Source organism: Mercenaria mercenaria, chromosome 14 (assembly GCF_021730395.1).
Source record: "Mercenaria mercenaria strain notata chromosome 14, MADL_Memer_1, whole genome shotgun sequence".
In the NCBI taxonomy this organism is placed as follows: Eukaryota; Metazoa; Mollusca; class Bivalvia; order Venerida; family Veneridae; genus Mercenaria; species Mercenaria mercenaria.
Window position 1 is genome coordinate 24,879,428 of NC_069374.1, and position 22,042 is coordinate 24,901,469.

At 37.8% G+C, this 22,042-nt stretch overlaps 1 protein-coding gene across 1 annotated transcript; it reads left to right on the plus strand.

The window, feature by feature from the left end:
- The first annotated feature begins 695 nt into the window (after window positions 1–695).
- Window positions 696–21,428, plus strand: LOC123526589 (uncharacterized). Its single transcript, XM_053522546.1, has 19 exons — window positions 696–771; window positions 1,115–1,292; window positions 2,842–3,004; window positions 4,416–4,583; window positions 5,567–5,734; window positions 7,022–7,209; window positions 8,494–8,659; window positions 8,880–8,991; window positions 9,367–9,517; window positions 10,094–10,238; window positions 13,245–13,412; window positions 13,897–14,084; window positions 15,336–15,501; window positions 15,703–15,814; window positions 16,134–16,284; window positions 16,872–17,016; window positions 18,849–19,020; window positions 20,582–20,757; window positions 21,208–21,428. The coding sequence occupies exons 2-19, from the start codon at window positions 1,119–1,121 to the stop codon at window positions 21,264–21,266; spliced, it is 2,772 nt and encodes a 923-aa protein (XP_053378521.1). The 5' UTR covers window positions 696–771; window positions 1,115–1,118; the 3' UTR covers window positions 21,267–21,428.
- The last annotated feature ends 614 nt before the right edge of the window (window positions 21,429–22,042 follow it).

Consider the following 22,042-nt stretch of genomic DNA (forward strand, 5'->3'; position numbering starts at 1 on the left):
AAAGAATATTACACTTGTAACTTTCCACATTGAATTTATTAAACGCGTTGAATAAAATTGATAAAATGCTCGACAGAGCCTCGCATTTTATTATTTTATCCAACACGTTTAATTAATTCAGTATGAAAAGACACTTTTATAATATGCTCTCTGTAACAACATCAGCCTCGAGTTTCCTGAATCTAATAATATGTTCCTGTAATCTATAATTTCAACTTAAAATTCAACTGGTTAAAAAATAATCAAATTTAAATAACTAAAATTTCATTTATGTTCTCCAACCTACATTCACTCCATATTTTTGCCATTTATTAAGAAATGAAATGATTTTTTTCAGTGTTCATGCGAAAAGTTTTGCAAATTCCACGCGTTGATTTACCTCACACACTTTCAGAGTTTAGTTGTTTGCTACATATAAGTGATAACATAGCATAAAACACGTTTTAAGAAGTTTTGCATAAACTGAATATCTATAACAAACATATAAAGATAATTTGAAAAGGTACTAGATTTTAAGCCATTTTTCTTTTCACCTCAAAATTCGTTAACTATTGAAAAGACCGAAACCATGATTAAGAAAAATTATTATTTTTATACAGGGACTTGTGTTTCTAATACTACAATCGAAAGTTAGTTAGATATCTTTTATATTACGTGTGTCTTACCAAAATTTGAAGTTTCTATCGTCTAAATAAAACTTGATAGTCTTATCTTGACCTTCGAAGAGGAAACTTCCTTTCTCCAACACAGTACGTGTGAACTTTCGTGCAGGTATTTCTTTAATTCTTTTCGTTAATTGTATTTTCATACAAAGTTGAGCATTCTTTACTATTAATGCCTATGTTTTAAAATGATTTTCGTTCATCTTACAAGTATGATGATGTATGTTCATACAAAAGAAAAAAATGTGTAAACGAATCCTAAAAAAGGTGGACAATCAGGTCTTATGAAATACATGTATACATTTCGTTCCCAGCACTAGCTGTATCCAGCAATTACTGGACCTTCAAATGATTGGTTTTCCTTTTCCAAGGAGCACCTACGTATTCCTAAGAATTTAACCTAAAAAAATCATTCTGATAGACTGGTATTCGATTTGTATCTTATTTTAAAGGTACATGACCATGTGGGGTTTACTACTACTTGTATCAGTGGGTGGCTGCCTCGGCATGAACCAACTGCCTATCACTGCTAATTGGAATGGCGGTTTCAAGGGCGAATTCATCGTGACAGGCGAATTGCACAACTGGAAGGTTCATCTAATTTTTGACAAACCTGTCGACCAACTTGAGGTACATAATGGAATTTATTTGGTGTCAGTAAATGGCTTAGAGATAAGAATTAGAAATGTATTGATAGTTTGTAATCATTTTTGAAAGAGGTTACTGTTAGTTAAATGTAAAGAGAAATCTGACAGTAAGTCCAAGGTTTACTACCAAACAAATATTCTGGAGTACATGTATATAATTGAGCCGCGCCATGAGAAAACCAACATGGTGGCTTTGCATCCGCGCAGTCTGATCAGCTAACTGTTTCTCTATTTGCAATAGTCTTTGAAAGCGAACATCATGGATCCTGACCAGACTGCGCAGGCTGGTCTGGATCTATGCTGGTCGCAAAGCCATTATATATATGTTGGTTTTCTCATTGCGCGACTCAATTATTGTTTCAGCTAACGTGCTGATTGAGGTGCCGTGCGATGCTTCTATTTCCTTGTGTGCAGTGACAGAGGACTGTTAACTCTTGACCATACAAAAATGTAATACAATTAAAAAAAAACATTTTCAAGAATCCGTGACTTGGTTTAGTTGAGCAGGGAATATGATGAAAAATTCGACAAACTATTGTTATATGACGTAATTCCAAGCTGTAGAACCTGTTCAAAATTAAATTTGAGTAAAACTTTTTAATCCTTTAGCCTGCTGACGGCAAGTGATTCTGCCTTTGCGACCAGTGTAGACCAAGATCAGCCTGCACATCCGTGTTAGCTGCCTAGTTTTAAATCCCATATATGGTCCAGATTCTGACTTGGCCTAGATTTTAACAAAACAAATATTCTGACCAGGTGTCATAAAAAATCAAGCGTACAGTATGACCTCTGGAATTTAAACAGTTTATCTCATATAACTTAACATAGTGATCCACTTTTGGCTCCAACTGAAATCGTTTCACATATTCCAAGATTTCATATATACAAACATGCTGACCATATTTAATAAAAATAATTTAGAAAACATGGCTTATAGTGTATTAATAAGGTTTTTCTATTATAATTTCATGCGGATCGGATAGAAATTATAATGGCTTCTAGAGTGTTAACAATGTTGATCTATGAACTAGACTTTCTACAGAGTACCCAGTTTCAAACTTCGCTTGTACTTTATGAAATTTTAAAACAAATATAACTAGGTTTCATTCAGATCAGAATTTAAGATGGATTCAGCCAAAATTCTGGCCTCTAAAGTGTTCACGAATTATTCGTGGACAACATGCGACGAAACATCATCTATAATAGTTCGCCTTTAATCTTTGGTTCCAGTGAAGTATAAACATGTACAAATGAGCCGCGCCATGTGAAAACCAACATAGTGCGTGTGCGCAGTCTGATCGGGATCCATGTTGTTCGCTTTTAAAATCTATTACAATTAGAGAAACTGTTAGCGAACAGCATGGATCATGACCAGACTGCGCCATGCGCAGGCTGGTCTGGTCCATGCTGGTCGCAAATACACTATGTTGGTTTTCTCAGCAGCGGCTCAAATCACGAAGCTTTACGCTTCCTAGAAAAATGTTCTCTGATGTTATGTTTGAATCAATCAAGGTAGATGCTGTTTTCTACAGGTCTATAAATTTTCTATTGAGAGGCGACTAAATGGGGGTAGAGAATTCATTTTACGTGCATTACCCGAGCATGCGAACCTTGCAGCTGGTACTACACTCGCGTGTGTTGTTGTTGCTCGACGAAATGGTGATGCTTATCCACACGGAAGGTATTCTATCGTGGGTAAGTAGGCGGGGATTGTGGGTAAGTAGGCAGGGATTGTGGGTAAGTAGGCGAGGATTGTGGGTAAGTAGGCAGGGATTGTGGGTAAGTAGGCAGGGATTGTGGGTAAGTAGGCGAGGATTGTGGGTAAGTAGGCAGGGATTGTGGGTAAGTAGGCGAGGATTGTGGGTAAGTAGGCAGGGGTTTACTCTACATGTTATGCTATACTTTAAAGTTCATCCTATAATTACAAATTTATTATTAACAACAAATTATGGTATGTTGCAATTTAGTTGTTTGCTATATTTCCTTAGACAGTAACCCTTTGTTGAAACTTTCTTCTACACAGGTCACTGGCACCAGATCAGAAAGAAAATGCCTCCGTACGTGTTATACCCTACCCCTAGGTATTCTATAAGAACCATGGTCATGAACGGGAAAGTGCACTAACCCGTTTCAATCGTACATTTCTCAACTTAAACGCGCAGTTCGGTGAATGGGTACCTAGTATATTGAACAAGCGATAATTTATCTTCCATCGTGCACCAGTCACATTGTCTCAATATTCCATATTGCTGAGATTATCAACATATTTTATGCTTTCATCAACGTTACAGAAAAAACTTGCTTGAACTTCCCTAATGAACATTCGGTCTAGAGGTCACGGCAGTACGCACATGTTTGGCGAAACGTAAACAAACAAAAACAGATTTTTAAAAAATCACAATTTTACACTAAAACACGAAATGATGAATGAAATTCATCTTGTATATGATCTTTAATTTGAAATCGTACATTGGTCTGCATCTGTTCTGTATATTTTATTCATTTTGCACATTTTGCTGCATTTTCACATTTTAGCGAACACGTGTAGTAAAATGACGATTGACATACATTTTCACAACAGCCAATCAGAATGGTTTTGTAATCTAGAACGGAACTTCACCAGGGAAGTTCAAGCAAGTTTTTTGTGTAATGTTGAAATTACTATAAACTACGCGTTGTTTTTCTAAGATAAAATGTATTGAAAAAATGTGACCGGTACACAATGGAAGATAAATTACCACTTGTTTGATATCCATAGTACACATTTACCGCACTGCCTGTTTTAGGTATGAAATGCGCGATTGAAACGGGTTAGTATATTTTCCCGTTCACGACCATGGTTCTTATAGAATACCTAGGGGTAGGGTATAACACGTACGGAGGCATTTTCTTTCTGATCTGGTACCAGTGACACAGGTAGGCATTTTCGGCATTGTAGGAAGCAGTTTTCTGTCAGACAATACGTGAAAGAAAATATGCAAATATTCCAGTTTTGTTTGATTGACATAACTGTTATCTATTCCTCATTTCATTCCGGTTCTATTGTATTACTACTTTAAAAGTAGATATATGTCATAAACGATGGGATTCTTATGTTTTTGTTAAGGAAAACACACTGGCAGTGGGACCAGCTCCAACGTTGGTACTAGCAGTGCGGGTACAACTACCGGAAGTTCAAGCGGACCCACTACCAGGGTTACTAGCACTGGGGTTCCTAGTATAAGAAGTACATCCTACTGGAGAAAGACACCGCCTACTACACCCTCTGGAGCAGGTTCGTTGCTTCAAAATTTATGATTTAACGAACACAACCGGTAATGAATAGTTTGCCGTAAAATTAGTAAACAATCACTAGATCGCGAACTTATCCGAGTTTAGTAGAGTCGGGTATTACGGCACAGAAAATAATGAGCTGTCGTTAACAAACACAAAAGCTATTGAAAATGCGTAAATGATTTTTTTTTATTTAAACACGGTTTAGGCTTGATAAAATAATGATTTTCAGGATTAACTTAAATTACCCATTTATGAAAAATTGTTTACATTCACGTATCGCTGATATCTATCAAAACTTGCTTCCGTTCTTTAACAAAACTTGCTCTAGCTCAAGTTTTTCTTATATACATTTAAAGATGTTCCTGTCCACGTATCTCTTATAAATAACTTGCTTTCGTTCCCAAATATCTTATATCTAACAAACTTTGCTCCTGTTCACGTATTTTTAATATTTAACAATATTTACTGAAGTTCACGTATCACGTATATTCATCAAAACTTGCTTACGTTCACATACCTCTTATATTCATCAAAACTTGCTTACGTTCACATATCTCTTATATTCATCAAAACTTGCTTACGTTGACATATCTCTTATATTCATCAAAACTTGCTTACGTTCACATATCTCTTATATTCATCAAAACTTGATCACGTTCACATATCTCTTATATTCATCAAAACTTGCTTACGTTGACATATCTCTTATATTCATCAAAACTTGCTTACGTTGACATATCTCTTATATTCATCAAAACTTGCTTACGTTCACATACCTCTTATATTCATCAAAACTTGCTTACGTTCACATACCTCTTATATTCATCAAAACTTGATCACGTTCACATATCTTTTATATTTAATAAAACCTGCTCATGTCCACATATCATGTTTAACAAACTTAAGATCGCTTACGTCCATATATTTCTTATATTTAACAAACATTGCTCCCGTTCACGTATGTCTTGTATTTTCTTCTAGGTTCTCCAATGAAGTATGATTACAACGAAGCACTCCGCCTTTCCATACTCTTCTACGATGCTCAGCGTTCCGGTCACCTTCCTCCAAACAACCCCATCCCATGGCGCGAAGATTCGGCCGTCAACGACGGTGCCGACGGTCACGATCTTAGCGGAGGCTGGTATGATGGTATGCTTCATGTTTAGACTTACTGCAAAAAAAAAGCAATTTAGAAAGTGCATGTTATAAAACCTTCTCCTCTAGCATGCAAAATCCGATTTTTTCTCTTACGCTACAATCACAAAAGTATTAAAGATGCACTGTCACGGATTGAGAAAAATGTGAAGCCAGACCGGGCTTCCAATTCAGGGTCTCTGAAAACTGTTCCGAAGCTTTACCGAGCGAGTTACCACGTTGCTTACACATGTTTTCACATTTTCTCACAAAACCTTGAATTAAGTCCGCCATAGTTAATAATATATAAAACAAACTAAATTAGCATTTAGCGATATCAACTAGACTAATGTTACATGAAACGTGTTTTGTGAAATCGTAATCCGATTAGTACACTACTATAGAGACGAGTGTGTTCTGTATTAAAAAGGTAACTGGCATGAACTCTTCGTTAATGTGGTATCCCTCTAGCCAAAACTTTTGCTGTTATAAATGTCCATTCTGTTCCTTATAACGAAATTCCAATGAACAATAGATATATCTAAACGTCGGCGTCCTCAGTGCAATACCCACTCATATACACCCTTCAGTTAGGTACATTCGGGCCCTCTCGAAGCGTAGGCTTTTGATCAGAAACAAAATAAATGTGGGGCATTTATTTCAAAGACTTTATAAGAGAGTCATGCTACTTTCATTGAAAACACATCCTATGTGTTTCTTCAAAGAAGGGATCAGTTTGCGACCAGAATATTTATTCTAGCATAAAGCTGCAGTTATTGTCACTTTTCGGGGGTGTTTTAACAGGAGAGAAAACGTGTATTAACAGAGAGATTCTCGCGATCATGTGCTGTTAAAACACTTTTTTATATATATATGCGCGTTCCGTGGCAAAGTGTAAACGTAATACGGCCCCAAAACGGATAATTTCAAAATGAAATGACGTCAACGTGAAAAACCAACGTAGATATTACCGCTCATTTCATGGAAATTTAATGACGTTGAGGGACAACATATTCATTTACATGGTTTATAAGCGTTTTATGCTAGAATAGTGTTAGCGCATTATAACAGCTTCAGAATCCCCCGGAAATCGTTGGTACCCTCGCCCTACCGAACTCGGACACTAACCAATCCCTCAGGATTCTGCAGATGTTATAACACGAAAAAACATGCGTTATCCCTACAATCATATAACAGTTTTCTTTCAAAACCTGTTTCTTTTTAAGCAACTATTTCCTATCCATCAACAATCTTGGCCTTTTCTAAGCAAGTTTTGTAAAGTATTTGCGGCCACTCTTTCAGGCGGGGACCATGTGAAATTTGGTCTGCCTATGGCCTGGTCTACCTGGGTGTTGCTGTACGGTATGTTAGAGTTCCGGGACGGGTATGAGGCTGCCGGACAGATAGACAAAGCATGCGATATGATCAGAACGCCTCTGGAATATTTCCTCAAGTGCTGGATTCCGGGTCAACAAACGCTTTATGTACAAGTAAGTCTAACAGTAGCGTCTATGGGATATGACCATAGTGAAGTATATATATTTTTAGATTAGTTTAAACACCAGTTACAGAGAAATGAGAAATGTGAAGAACACTAGATTACTGCCCTTATACACTTATACCAGAACTATATTTTGGAAGAAAGTTTTCTAAGAAATATTGCTGCCAAATTATTTTGAAGGCTGGCTTACAGAGCAGTAGAGTTTTGAAGTTTTCAAAAGTCTCTCCGTACGTGGACTCAGTGTTGTTATTTCTGGCCCTTTAGTATTTGGTTGAGCTATGAGTATAGTTGCATGATGCGTGTTCTTAATCAAAATTGCACCGAGCTTAGTCAATAGGATCATAGCATGGACCTTTCTACAATTTATTGAACTGGTTCAGCTTGTTCCAATATAGAGGCTGCAAGAGCTAGAAATAAAGAAACTTTTAAATCATCATGTTCCCACAAGCCACATAGCGGATCTTCACCGCATTTGGTTTATAACATCCTTGTATAGATTTTAGTTGAATTTGTTCAACTCTTGTATAACTCTTGGTCCCCTTAACGGAACAGGGTCCATATTCATGAATATTTAAAGTCTGATACTTAGTCTTAAGAATGGTTAAATTCAATTAGCCATAGCTTTGTTTATAGCATATCTATACTGTTGATGCGTATATTTGCCGGATGCACATCCATGCAAAGTTTCGTTAAAATCTGTGGAAATATAAGACTATGAACAAAAAAGAAGAATTGGCACTTTAAAATTCAAGTCTAAATTTCAGACTTCAAACTTGATGAATACAGGCCCAGAACTAAGACTGAAACAAATTTTTAAAACGAATACTTCTCATGAATTTTCTGTTGCATTCTTGCATGCTTTTCTCTTAAATTTGCCCAACTGACTCCGCTTTGCAACTTTTTGGGATTGCCGGAGCTAAAAATAGAAACAACATTTAAATGTTAAAACTTCGCCGGATCTTCGCCTGTTTTGCTCTTTACCATCCTTGATAAGTCATGTCTAAAAAAGTGTTCAAATTTGCTTGGCCTTTTTTGTGAACAACTTGATGTGTCTCCACCAGACTTGGTTTGTAGCTCTCTTGGATGGTCCTCAGTCATCTTTCTTTGCAGTGACTCCAGTTGACCCCTTTTACAGGCCACCAGAGCTTAAAGTAGAAAAATCTTAAAACGACTTTTTCTCAATAACCAGTGCTGGATCTTCACGAAACATTGTCAGGAATTTACTATGACTATACTTCTGAAATGTTTAATATATGTTAACAAAATGTGACAGGTAGGCGATGGTCATGTTGATCATGGATACTGGGGTCGACCAGAAAATATGAATATGGGACGTCCTGCGTACAAAGTGACCACCTCGTGCCACGGAAGTGACGTAGCTGGTGACACTGCCGCTGCAATGGCGGCCGGATATCTCGTCTTCAAGGACATGTGCGGAGGTAAATCCATAGCAGAGTAATCAGACTAGACAAAACTGTACATTAAAATTACGTTTTGTAAAACATTAATGCAAGGAGATGCCAGTGTCATATATACAATTTGTTACATTGTTTTCTTTTTAATTAGATCTCTTAATTTTTGTGTTTTATGTTATGAACTATAAACACGTTGCGGATGAACTGAAAACTGAAGCTTCTTCTTAATATACTGTATTTCAAGATACTGGTTTTGCTGACAAACTACTCGACGCATCGAAGAGTTTATATACCTTTGCAAAGAACAATCGAGGCAAATACACGGACTGTATCACACAGGCAAAGGACTTCTATTGGTAATGTTGGTTGCTGTTCTTTGTAACAGTTTTAAAACTCATTTCCTATACATGTATACATTTATTTATAAAAAAAAACATACGTATTTTAATAAAGAATACTCTTGTGTCCGCTCCCACCATCAGAACCTCCAAATCTACAAGGAAGAATAATACTGACAAAGCTAAACAATGTGACAGGAAACCTCTTTTATTAAGTTATGGGCACAAGATAGTATGGTATGACAGTATTTCCACATGTCACCTCAAGGCACAACTACTGTTTTGAATATATCTTAAATGGATTCTAGCCACTTTCTGACAGTACTAATGCAATACAAATCATTTTGTATAATATGTTTAACTTTTGATTACCTCTCTGCTTTTCTTATATAGGTCTACAGGTGAGGCTGATGAACTTTCCGTGGCTGGAGCATGGTTGTATAAAGCCACTAATGACCAGTCCTACTTAAATGACGCCAAGGAATTTTACCCCATAGGTACAGCCTGGAGCTTCAACTGGGATGATGCCAATACTGGTGCAGCCGTAAGTTTCTGTATAATTCAAATATTTCAAGTAAATAGAATCTTCATGTCTCGGGTTTATATGTGTCTTTTCTTGCATGCCAGACAGGATTTTCTCTTGTTTTTGCCGTAGCAGGATGACTCACTGCAGAAATTTATTCATACACTGCCATGATAAAATATTGCCTAAAATAAAATAGTTTATTTAATTTTAATTCTTCTTCCATTAATCAAAGAATATGGTATACAAGAAAAAGAATCGATCACTAGTTGAAAGTGCGGATTGAAATATCTGGCTCTCGGGTTACTCGGCAAAGCCTCGTTACCGCCTAAACAGTTACTCTTGAGCCAGATATTTCCGTCTGCCCCTTCAACCAGTGAAATATTCCTATAAACTAACACCCATTTAATGGCTTAGAATGCAACCTTTTTGCATTTGGCAACAAAGTAAGGTAGGCAAAAGTCCCAGTCAATGGGCATGGCTAAAACCATATCCACATATACTAGGCAAATATGAAAGTACGAAATATTAGGGACATTAGGACTTTATTTTATAATACTTTTTTCTTCCCCTAAATATAATTATTTTCTCCTGCAGTTACTCTTGTATGACATAACGAAGGACGGGAAATATAAAACTGACATTGAGAGTCTTGTGAATGCGTTTCAACCTGGTGGCGACGTACCAACTACTCCATGTGGTCTAGCCTGGAGGGACCAGTGGGGCCCGAACAGATATGCCGGTACTTTTTATATGAATATTAAAACGAACTAAGTTAACCTATATATATAGGTGCAGTGATTATGGAAGCCAAACGTCACCTTACCGACAAGTTTTTCAAATGTTTTCCAAAGACATAAATTGGACATACAACATGTGATCCCTTGTTTCAGAAATGGTGTGTGACTGCAGATGGCCTTTAACACATATTTTACTATTATCTATTTGTAAATACAATATGGAATTCGGGAATGACTGTCAAAACAAGGTTATTAGTCGCCGGTGTAATGAAGTATTTCGACCCCCATAGAATAACGACCCCCGGTCATTATTCTATAGAAAATGTGACTCCTTTCCTGTAAAATATTGACTCCCCTTATAAAAAACTGACTCCCTTTGAAAACTCTATAGAATAACGACCCCCGGTCATTATTCTATAGAAAAACTGACCCCTCCAAGTAAAATACTGACTCCCTAAAGATGACTCCCTTCGAATCTCATAGAATAACGACCCCGGTTATTATTCTATAGAAAAAGTGACTCCTTCCATGTAAAATACTCACTGCCGAAATTACTACATTCGAACTCTCATACAATATCGATTCCCGGACATTATTCTATTTAAAAAAGTTACTCTTTCCGTGTAAAACACCGGCTCCTAAAAAGACTTTCGACGATAATATCTATTAAAAAGTGATCCCCACCAAACCTAACGGACAATTTTACTAGATCTACAACTCTAATACCCTCCATTGCCAATAGTTAACATTTTGATTGTACTACTGCTACTGGTGCTGCTACTTCTATTGCTATTACTACATGTACTTCTTCTCCTTCTACTACTACTTCTACTACTACTACTACAACTGCTACTACTGATACTACTATACCTGCTTCCACTAATACGTCTTGTACATCTACCTCTTCTTCTCCTGCTGCTGTTGTTGCTGTCACTTATTCCTCTGCTGCTGCTGCTGCTGCTGCTGCTACTGCCACTGCCACTACCACTGCCACTACTACTACTACTACTACTACTACTACTACTTTCTATTATTGCCGCTACCGTACTTTACTGCCACTGCTAAGTATTGCAACTTCTATTAATACTAAGTTCTATGCTAGCAGTTTCTTGTGCAGTTTTTTTCTGAAGAATTACTTCATACCGAAGTTTGCAGGAATTATTGACACTGGTGTGTTTTGTGAACGTATTGTGAATTGTTATTTTCCTGAAAAAAAATGTATACACCAAGATACAGCGTCTAGAAATAGAATCCCTTTTCCCGTTGCGGAATGCTCTGATTTCTGTGTCAAGTGATGGTATCTGGGGCTAATGGTCAAACGGAAGGACGGACGGACGGACGGACGGACAAGGGTAAATCTATATGCCCCCCCCCCCCCTCCCCCGAGTGGAGGCATAAAATGCAGCAATTAGGCCTTAGATACAGGAGTTATCACTAAATTTGACCAAATGACCGGGGGTCGTTTTTTTATGGGAGTCAATATTCTTCGTGAGGTTCAGTTTACTTCACGTGGGGGAGTCATAGTACTATGATCTGGAGGTCATAATACTATGACCGGGGGGTCACTTTTTCTATAGAATAATGACCGGGGGGTCATTATTCTATATGGGTCGAAATACTTCATTACACCGGCCTATAAGCTAGCTACATTGGATAAACTGCCCCTTTTGCTACACAATAAGACGCATACGAACCATGAAATTACCCTCTTTATACAAGGGAAACAACCTGTTTATAGGGTGAAGCTGTTGAATGAACACTGTTTGTCAAGCCTAATCGTGTCCATGTTATATCAGTGCAACGGAAAAGTAATCTATCTATGTTACCTGCTATATAAGATAACGCAGTCATGCATCTTGCAGTCCTGGAATTATTTTCGTTTTCATTTAATTTTCTCATATTTGTAGACAGTTTTCCCACAGTTTAACGCATGTATATAGGTAGCAGTGGCTGTTCTCTTTCCGGCAATAGCTTTCACAACATATTTTTCTTGTAAAATTCTGAGGGTTTTAACCTTTTTTTTTAAAAAAATCGTCTGTTTGTAGACATGATGATGATTCCCTGTACAAATGACACACTTTCCCTAGGGTATTTCTTGATTTTATCTATACATATTTTTCTTTTCTGACCATTTTAGTAATTATACATGCTTTTTAATGCTAAAAGGAGCATCTTTGCCGGAGATAATTTCCATAAAAAACGCGAGTCGCGCGCTGTTCGCGAATATTAGCGAAAATACATTCATCTAAAGTAGGTATAAGAGCCTGGGATCTTCCAAATGTACGGTATAATTTAAGAGCTTTAGGATCTTCCCAATGTACGGTATAAGATCTTCAGTATAAGATTCTATAATATTCTACTGTATAAGTGCTTTGGGATCTTTCCAATGTACGGTATAAGAGCCTTGGGATCTTCCGTTTTTGGGGGTTTTAAATTATTTTTTAATAAAATTTTTACTATAGGTTTTAACAAATAATTTGTTAAAATCTTTTTTCTTTTTTTAATTGTCTGGCATTGGTCAGTCCTGACCAAGGGTTATATGTCAAGTGGGGTCAGATATGTCCTCGCACCATCCTTTCTTATACTACTTTCATCAAAACTTGCTCACGTTCACATACCTCTTATATTCATCAAAACTTGCTCACGTTCACATACCTCTTATGGTCGTCAAAACTTGCTCACGTTCACATACCTCTTATATTCATCAAAACTTGCTCACGTTCACATACCTCTTATGGTCATCAAAACTTGCTCACGTTCACATACCTCTTATATTCATCAAAACTTGCTTACGTTCACATCCCTCTTATAGTCATCAAAACTTGCTCACGTTCACATACCTCCTATAGTCATGAAAACTTGCTCACGTTCACATATCTCTTATGTTTAATAAAACCTGCTTACGTCCACATATCATGTTTAACAAACTTAAGATCGCTTACGTCCATATATTTCTTATATTTAACAAACATTGCTCCCGTTCACGTATGTCTTGTATTTTCTTCTAGGTTCTCCAATGAAGTATGATTACAACGAAGCACTCCGCCTTTCCATACTCTTCTACGATGCTCAGCGTTCCGGTCGCCTTCCTCCAAACAACCCCATCCCATGGCGCGAAGATTCTGCCGTCAACGACGGTGCCGACGGTCACGATCTTAGCGGAGGCTGGTATGATGGTATGCTTCATGTTTAGACTTACTGCAAAAAAGCAATTTAGAAAGTTCATGTTATTAGTGAGTAGGTAGGAAGTAAAAACTTCTCCTCTAGCATGCAAAATCCGACTTTTTCCCTTATGCTACAATCACAAAAGTATTAAAGATGTACTGTCACGGACTGAGAAAAATGTGAAGCCAGAATTCCAATGAACAATAGATATATCAAAACGTCAGCGTCCTCAGTGCAATACCCACTCATATACACCCTTCAGTTAGATATATTCGGGCCCTCACGAAGCGTAGGATTTTGATCAAATACAAAAAAAATGTTTTTGATCAAAAGCCTACCTTCGCCTTTATTTCAAAGAATTTATAAGAGAGTCATGCTACTTTCATTGAAAACACATCCTATGTGTTTCTTCAAAGTAAGGATCAGTTTGCGACCAGAATATTTATTCTAGCATAAAGCTGCTGTTATTGTCACTTTTCGGGACCACTCTTTCAGGCGGGGACCATGTGAAATTTGGTCTGCCTATGGCCTGGTCTACCTGGGTGTTGCTGTACGGTATGTTAGAGTTCCGGGACGGGTATGAGGCTGCCGGACAGATAGACAAAGCATGCGATATGATCAGAACGCCCCTAAAATACTTCCTCAAGTGCTGGATTCCGGGTGAACAAACGCTTTATGTACAAGTAAGTCTAACAGTAGCGTCTATGGGATATGACCACAGTGAAGTCTATATAGTTTTAGATTAGTTTAAACACCAGTTACAGAGAAATGAGAAATGTGAAGAACACTAGATTACTGCCCTTATACACCTATACCAGAACTATATTTTTGAAGAAAGTTTTCTAAGAAATATTTCTGCCAAATTATTTTGAAGGCTGGCTTACAGAGCAGTTGAGTTTTGAAGTTTTAAAAAGTCTCTCCGTACGTGGACTCAGTGTTGTTATTTCTGGCCCTTTAGTATTAGGTTGAGCTATTAGTATAGTTGCATGATGCGTGTTCTTAATCAAAATTGCACCGAGCTTAGTCAATAGCATCATAGCATGGACCTTTCTACAATTTATTGAACTGGTTCAGCTTGATCCAATATAGAGGCTGCAAGAGCTAGAAATAAAGAAACTTTTAAATCATCAAGTTCCCACAAGCCACATAGCGGATCTTCACCACATTTGGTTTATAACATCCTTATATAGATTTTAGTTGAAATTGTTCAACAAGTTCCTCTTAGTCCCCTTAGCGGAACAGGGTCCATATTCATGAATATTTAAATGCTGATACTTAGTCTTAAGAATGGTTAAATTCAATTGGCCATAGCTTTGTTTATAGCATATCTATACTGTTGATGCGTATATTTGCCGAATGCACATCCATGCAAAGTTTCGTTAAAATCTGTGGAAATATAAGACAATGAACAAAAGAGAAGAATTGGCACTTTAAAATTTAAGTCTAAATTTCAGACTTCAAACTTGATGAATACAGGCCCAGAACTAAGACTGAAACAAATTTTTAAAACAAATACTTCTCATGAACTTTCTGTTGCATTCTTGTATGCTTTTCTCTTAAATTTGCCCAACTGACTTCGCTTTGCAACTTTTTGGGACTGCCAGAGCTAAAAATAGAAACAACACTTCGCCGGATCTTCACCAGTTTTGCTCTTTACCATCCTTGATAAGTCCTGTCTAAAAAGTGTTCAAATTTGCTTGGCCTTTTTTATGAACAACTTGATGGGTCTCCACCAGGCTTGGTTTGTAGCTCTCTTGGATGGTCCTCTGTCATCTTTTTTTGCAGTGACTCCAGTTGACCCCAGAGCTTAAAGTAGAAAAATCTTAAAACGACTTTTTCTCAATAACCATTGCTGGATCTTCACGAAACATTGTCAGGAATTTACTATGACTATACTTCTGAAATGTTTAATATATGTTAACAAAATGTGACAGGTAGGCGATGGTCATGTTGATCATGGATACTGGGGTCGACCAGAAAATATGAATATGCGACGTCCTGCTTACAAAGTGACCACCTCGTGCCACGGAAGTGACGTAGCTGGTGACACTGCCGCTGCAATGGCGGCCGGATATCTCGTCTTCAAGGACATGTGCGGAGGTAAATCTAGACAAAACTGTACATTAAAATTACGTTTTGTAAAACATTAATGCAAGGAGATGCCAGTGTCATATATACAATTTGTTACATTGTTTTCTTTTTAATAAGATCTCTTAATTTTTGTGTTTTATGTTATGAACTATAAACACGTTGCGGATGAACTGAAAACTGAAGCGTCCTCTTAATATACTGTATTTCAAGATACTGGTTTTGCTGACAAACTACTCGAAGCATCGAAGAGTTTATATACCTTTGCAAAGAACAATAGAGGCAAATACACGGACTGTATCACACAGGCAAAGGACTTCTATTGGTAATGTTGGTTGCTGTTCTTTGTTTTAAAACTCATTTCCTATACATGTATACATTTATTTATAAAAAAAACACGTATTTTAATATAGAATACTCTTGTGCCTGCTCCCACCATCAAACCTCCAAATCTACAAGGAAGAATAATACTGACAAAGCTAAAAAATGTGAGAGGAACCTCTTTTATTAAGTTATGGGCACAAGATAGTATGGTATGATAGTATTTCCACATGTCACCTCAAGGCACAGCTAGTACTAATGCAATACAAACCATTTCGTAAATATTTTTCACTTTTGATTACCTCTCTGCTTTTCTTATATAGGTCTACAGGTGAGGCTGATGAACTTTCCGTGGCTGGAGCATGGTTGTATAAAGCCACTAATGACCAGTCCTACTTAAATGACGCCAAGGAATTTTATCCCACAGGTACAGCCTGGAGCTTCAACTGGGATGATGCCAATACTGGTGCAGCCGTAAGTTTCTGTACGATTCAAATATTTCAAGTAAATAGAATCTTCATGTCTCGGGTTTATATGTGTCTTTTCTTGCATGCCAGACAGTATTTTCTCTTGTTTTTGCCGTAGCTGGATGACTCACTGCAGAAATTTATTAATGAATGCGTAAATTCATACACTGCCATGATAAAATATTGCCTAAAAGAAAATAGTTTATTTAATTTTAATTCTTCTTCTTTTAATCAAAGAATATGGTATACAAGAAAAAGAATCGATCACTAGTTGAAAGTGCGGATTGAAATATCTGGCTCTCGGGTTACTCGGCAAAGTCTCGTTACCGCCTAAACAGTTACTCTTGAGCCAGATATTTCCGTCTGCCCCTTCAACCAGTGAAAGATTCCTATAAACTAACACCAATTTACCGGCTTAGAATGCAACCTTTTTGCATTTGGCAACAAAGTAAGGTAGGTAAAAGTCCCAGTCAATGGACATGACTGCAACCATATCCACATATACTAGGCAAATATGAAAGTACGAAATATGACATTAGGACTTCATTTTATAAACTGTTTTCTTCCCCTAAATATAATTATTTCCTCCTGCAGTTACTCTTGTATGACATAACGAAGGACGGGAAATATAAAACTGACATTGAGGGTCTTGTGAATTCGTTTCAACCTGGTGGTGACGTACCAACTACTCCATGTGGTCTAGCCTGGAGGGACCAGTGGGGCCCGAACAGATATGCCGGTACGTATTTTGTGAATATTAAAACAGCAAAGTTGACCTATATATAGGTGTAGTGATTATGGGAGCTAAACGTCACCTTACCGACAAGTTTTTCAAATGTTTTCCAAAGACATAAATTGGACATACAACATGTGATCCTTTGTTTCAGACATGGTGTGTGGCTGCAGATGGCCTTTAACACATATTTGACTATTATCTTTTTGTAAATACAATATGAAATTCGGGAATGACTGTCAAACCAAATTTATTAGTCGCCGGCCGATAAGCTAGCTGCAGGATTTTTTTTCTGTTGAGAATTTTTGTAACTTAGATAAACTTCTCCTTTCGCTACAGATACGAACCCAGAAATAGAGACTCACCCTATACCCTCTTTACACAAGGGAAATAATAAGTTTATAGAGAGAAATTGTTGGGTGAACACCGTTTGTCAAGCCTAATCGTGTCCTTGTTATATCAGTGCAACGGAAAAGTACTATATCTATGTTACTTGTTATATCCTGGAATTCTTCTTCTTTCTTTTAATTTTCTCATATTTGTAGAAAGTTTTCCCACAGTTTAATGCATGTAAATAGGTAGCAGAGGTTGTTCTCTTTCCAGCAATAGCTTTCTCAACATATTTTCTTGTAAAATTCTGTGGGTTTTAACTTTTTTCAAAAACAAATGTCGTCTTTTTGTTGACATTATTCCCTGCAGAAATGACACACTTTCCCCAGGGTATTTCTTGATTTCATCGATACATATGTTCTTTTCACATTACTGACCATTGAAGTAATTATGTATGCTTTTTAATGCTAAAAGGAGCATCCATGTAAAGTAGGTATAAGAGCCTTGGGATCTTCCCAATGCACGGTACAAAAGCCTTGGGATCTTCCCAATGAACGGTATAGAGTCCTAGGATCGTCCCAATATACGGTAAAAGAGCCTTGGGATCTTCCCAATGTACGGCAAAAGAGCCTTAGGATCTTTCCAAAGTACGGTATAAGAGCCTTGGGATCTATCCAGTGTACGGTATAAGAGCCCTAGGAACTTCTCAATGTACGGTATAAGAGCCTTGGAATCTATCCAATGTATGGTATAAGAGGCTTGGAATCTATTCAGTGTACGGTATAAGAGCCTTATGATTTATCCAGTGTACGGTATAAGAGCCTTGGGACCTATCCAATGTACGGTATAAGAGCCTTGGGATCTATCCAGTGTACGGTATAAGAGCCTTGGGATCTATCCAGTGTACGGTATAAGAGCCTTGGGGTCTATCCAATGTACGGTATAAGAGCCTTGGGATCTATCCAATGTACGGTATAAGAGCCTTGGGATCTATCCAGTGTACGGTATAAGAGCCTTGGGATCTATCCAATGTATGGTATAAGAGCCTTGGGATCTATCCAATGTATGGTATAAGAGCCTTGGGATCTATTCAGTGTACGGTATAAGAGCCTTATGATCTATCCAGTGTACGGTATAAGATCCTTGGGATCTATCCAATGTATGGTATAAGAGCCTTGGGATCTATCCAGTGTACGGTATAAGAGCCTTGGGGTCTATCCAATGTATGGTATAAGAGCCTTGGGATCTATCCAATGTACGGTATAAGAGCCTTGCGATCTATCCAATGTATGGTATAAGAGCCTTGGGATCTATTCAGTGTACGGTATAAGAGCCTTGGGATCTATCCAGTGTACCATATAAGAGCCTTGGGATCTTCTCGGTGTACGGTATAAGAGCCTTGGAATCTATCCAATGTACGGTATAAGAGCCTTGGGATCTCTCCAATGTACGGTAAAAGAGCCTTAGGATCTTTCAACAACTTAACACCTTTTGATTCTCCTTTCCAGCAAATGTCGCCTTCATAGCAACAATGGCAGCAAGGTATGGTATCCAATCTGATGCTTACAATAAATGGGCCATGTCCCAAATTAACTACCTTCTTGGAGACAACAAACTTAATATGAGTTATGAGATTGGATTTGGAAGCAACTTTCCTAAACGACCACATCATAGAGGAAGGTGAGTTTGAACTGTATGTTTTGCAAAATATATTCAGAGAAGACAGTTGTGTTCTCAGAGGACAGATGAGGGTAAAACATATACATTTGCACATGTTTCTTTGTAAATAATTAGAACCAAGTGATTCAATTTAGGTCACACTGTTTCAGCTTTGGTCGTAATGGTTCAGTATAGGTCATACTGGTTCAGTTTAAGTCATAATGGTCCTGCTTAGGTTGTACTAGATCAGTTAAGGTCATACTGGTTCAGTTAAGATGTGGTGTACTTCTGCTGTTTAGATCGTACTGATTCACTTTAGATGATATTAACTCAATTTAGGTCGTATTGGCTTAGATAAGCTCGTACTGGTTCAGTTTAGGGTCGTGCCGGTTCGTTTTAGGTCATACTGGTTCTGTTTACGTCGTTCTGGTTCAGTTGTCATCGTATTGGTTCAGTTTAGGTCGTACCGGTTCTTTTTAGGTCATACTGGTTTTGTTTAGGTCGTACTGGTTCAGTTGTCATCGTATTGGTTCAGACTTACAGGTTAACTTTAGGTCGTACTGAATCAGTCTATGTCGTACTGGTTCTGCTTAGGTTGCACTCGTTCCGTTTAGGTCCTACTAGTTCAGTTTAGATCGCACTAGTTCAGTTTATGTCGCATTGGTTCATTTTAGGTATTACTGATTCTGCTTAGGTGGTACTGGTTCAGTTTAGGTCACACTGGCTCAGGCTCGGTTTAGGTCGTACTGGTTCAATTTAGGTCGTACTGGCTCAATTTAGGTCGTACTGGCTCAATTTAGGTCGTAATGGTTCTGCTTAGGTTGCACTCGTTCCGTTTAGGTCCTACTAGTTCAGTTTATGTCGCACTCACACTGGTTCATTTTAGGTCGTACTGATTCTGCTTAGGTCTTACTGGTTCAGTTTAGGTCGAACTGGTTCAATTTAGGACGTACTTGCTCAATTTAGGTCGTACTGGCTCAATTTAGGTCATACTGATTCTTCTTAGGTCAAACTAGTTCAGGCTCAATAAGATCGCACTGACTCAATTGGGATCGTAGAGGTTCAATTGAGATCGCACCGGCTCAGTTGAGATCGTACTGGCTCGATTTAGGTCGTATTGGCTCAATTGACATCGTACTGGCTCAATTTAGGTCGTACTGGCTCAATTTAGGTCGTACTGGTTTTCGTGTTTTAAGCTGTACTCCTCTGCATTTATCTTTTTCATGTAGTTAAAACTATTTCCGTTGTATTTATACATTAAAGTCCGAATGCCTACAATTATTAACATGTAATATCTTTGGTGATTTCCGGTTCTTCTGTGTGTTGCAGAAATACATTTAGTACACAGTCTGTAGATAATTACCTGTTGTAGAAGCGTTAATTAGTCACATATGAGCCGCGCCATGAGAAAACCAACATAGTGCATTAACAGTTAGTTTCTCTGCAATAGGCTTTGAACGCGAACAGCATGGATCCTGACCTGACTGCGCGAATGCGCAGGCTGGTCTGGATCCATGCTGGTCGCAAACGCACTATGTTGGTTTTCTCATGGCGCGGCTCATAATTATGATAAATGTTTCAGTTCATGTTCGACGAGCAACGTGTGTGCCCAGGGTAACGAAACGAACCCAAACATTCTTAAGGGTGGTTTGGTAGGAGGACCTGACCAGTGGGATAACTATGGCGACAGAAGGGAGGCTTATGTGAAAAATGAAGTGGCCTGTGACTACAACGCCGGTTTTCAGTCGGCTCTAGCCGGTATGGCTACATTGCTGAAGATAAGACTCAGTCTTTCACAAATAACTATCTTATTTCTCACAAGCTGACCGATCTGTATAAATTTGCAGTTTTATGTCATTAGTTACATTTACAAGTAGCAGGACGCTTCTTTTGGTTGACTTACGCTTTTTGCAACATTATTATCGGTTACATAGCAATGGCAAGTTCACCAGCCAGCGTCTGAGGCTTGGTAATAATATGTTCGCATCAAGAAACTGACAACTTTGCAACTCAAGCTGTAAATAATACATATGAAGAACGAGTTATGTCCAAAATATACATATACTCCGCCAAGGGACAGAACTCCTTTTCATATTTGCAGTTCTCCTGACGTGCGTACACAAACTAGTAACAGAATTATACTTGCAATCATGACCTTAATGTTAGGTGTCTAATGGTTGGGTTTTAATTTTATTTTATTGTTTTTAGGTTTAATCCATTTTGCGCACAACAACAATCTTCCAGCTGCACCAGCGGCCAAGTGTTAAAAGTTCTTACTTATAGACATCCAGTGCAGATGAAAGTACTTCTTCAACTGAATAAATTTTCTACACAAATAAATAATTGTTACTGTTTTCGTTCACAACAAGTAACGGTTTACTATCACATACCGGTTATTTTCTGTTACCCAGCCTATAGACTTTCTTTATGACAGCACCACGACAGACACAGCAACACTTGGGATACAATATCATTTTGATTCAACGAGTTCGATATTAATAGAAGCTTTAAATGTCAATGTATGTTATCCTTTAGCCTGCTGGCGGTACGTGATTCTGCCTTTGCGACCAGTGCAGACCAAGATCAGCCTGCATATCCGTGCAGGCTGATCATGGTCTGCGCTGTTCGCTATTCAGTCAGTAAATTTTCAGTAAATAGCCCTTTGAATAATAAATAGTATTGCCCAAATTGAATGATGGACCAGTCCATTTTAGGAATTTAGCGGTTATCTAACGCCGATATATTGTCGTTTTATCATTACTTCTTGCGGAATTTCAACAGCTCAGTTGTTAAACTCAACAAAATTTTCTCTATGTCCTATGTTTTGCTACCTAAATGTATTATTTTTACAATGTCAGCAAAATTGAGACAGACGGACGCACAGGATGAGGTGTTGCAACAACAAGCTAAAGATTCATGTTATTTTCAAATGCAGTCTGGTAGGGTCATATAAACAGACACATAATCTTGACTTGTTGAATGTTGAAAATGGATCATTGCAATTATTTCGTTTAATCTTGTTAAACATACCCTATAATGCTAG

Excerpts from the sequence above, each read along its gene's own strand:
- LOC123526589 (XM_053522546.1), top strand. The coding sequence starts at position 1,119 with ATGACCATGTGGGGTTTACTACTACTTGTATCAGTGGGTGGCTGCCTC. Across the intron at positions 3,005-4,415 it reads CGGAAGGTATTCTATCGTGG|GAAAACACACTGGCAGTGGG; the intron begins GTAAGTAGGCGG and ends GTTTTTGTTAAG. Across the intron at positions 8,992-9,366 it reads CAGGCAAAGGACTTCTATTG|GTCTACAGGTGAGGCTGATG; the intron begins GTAATGTTGGTT and ends TTTCTTATATAG.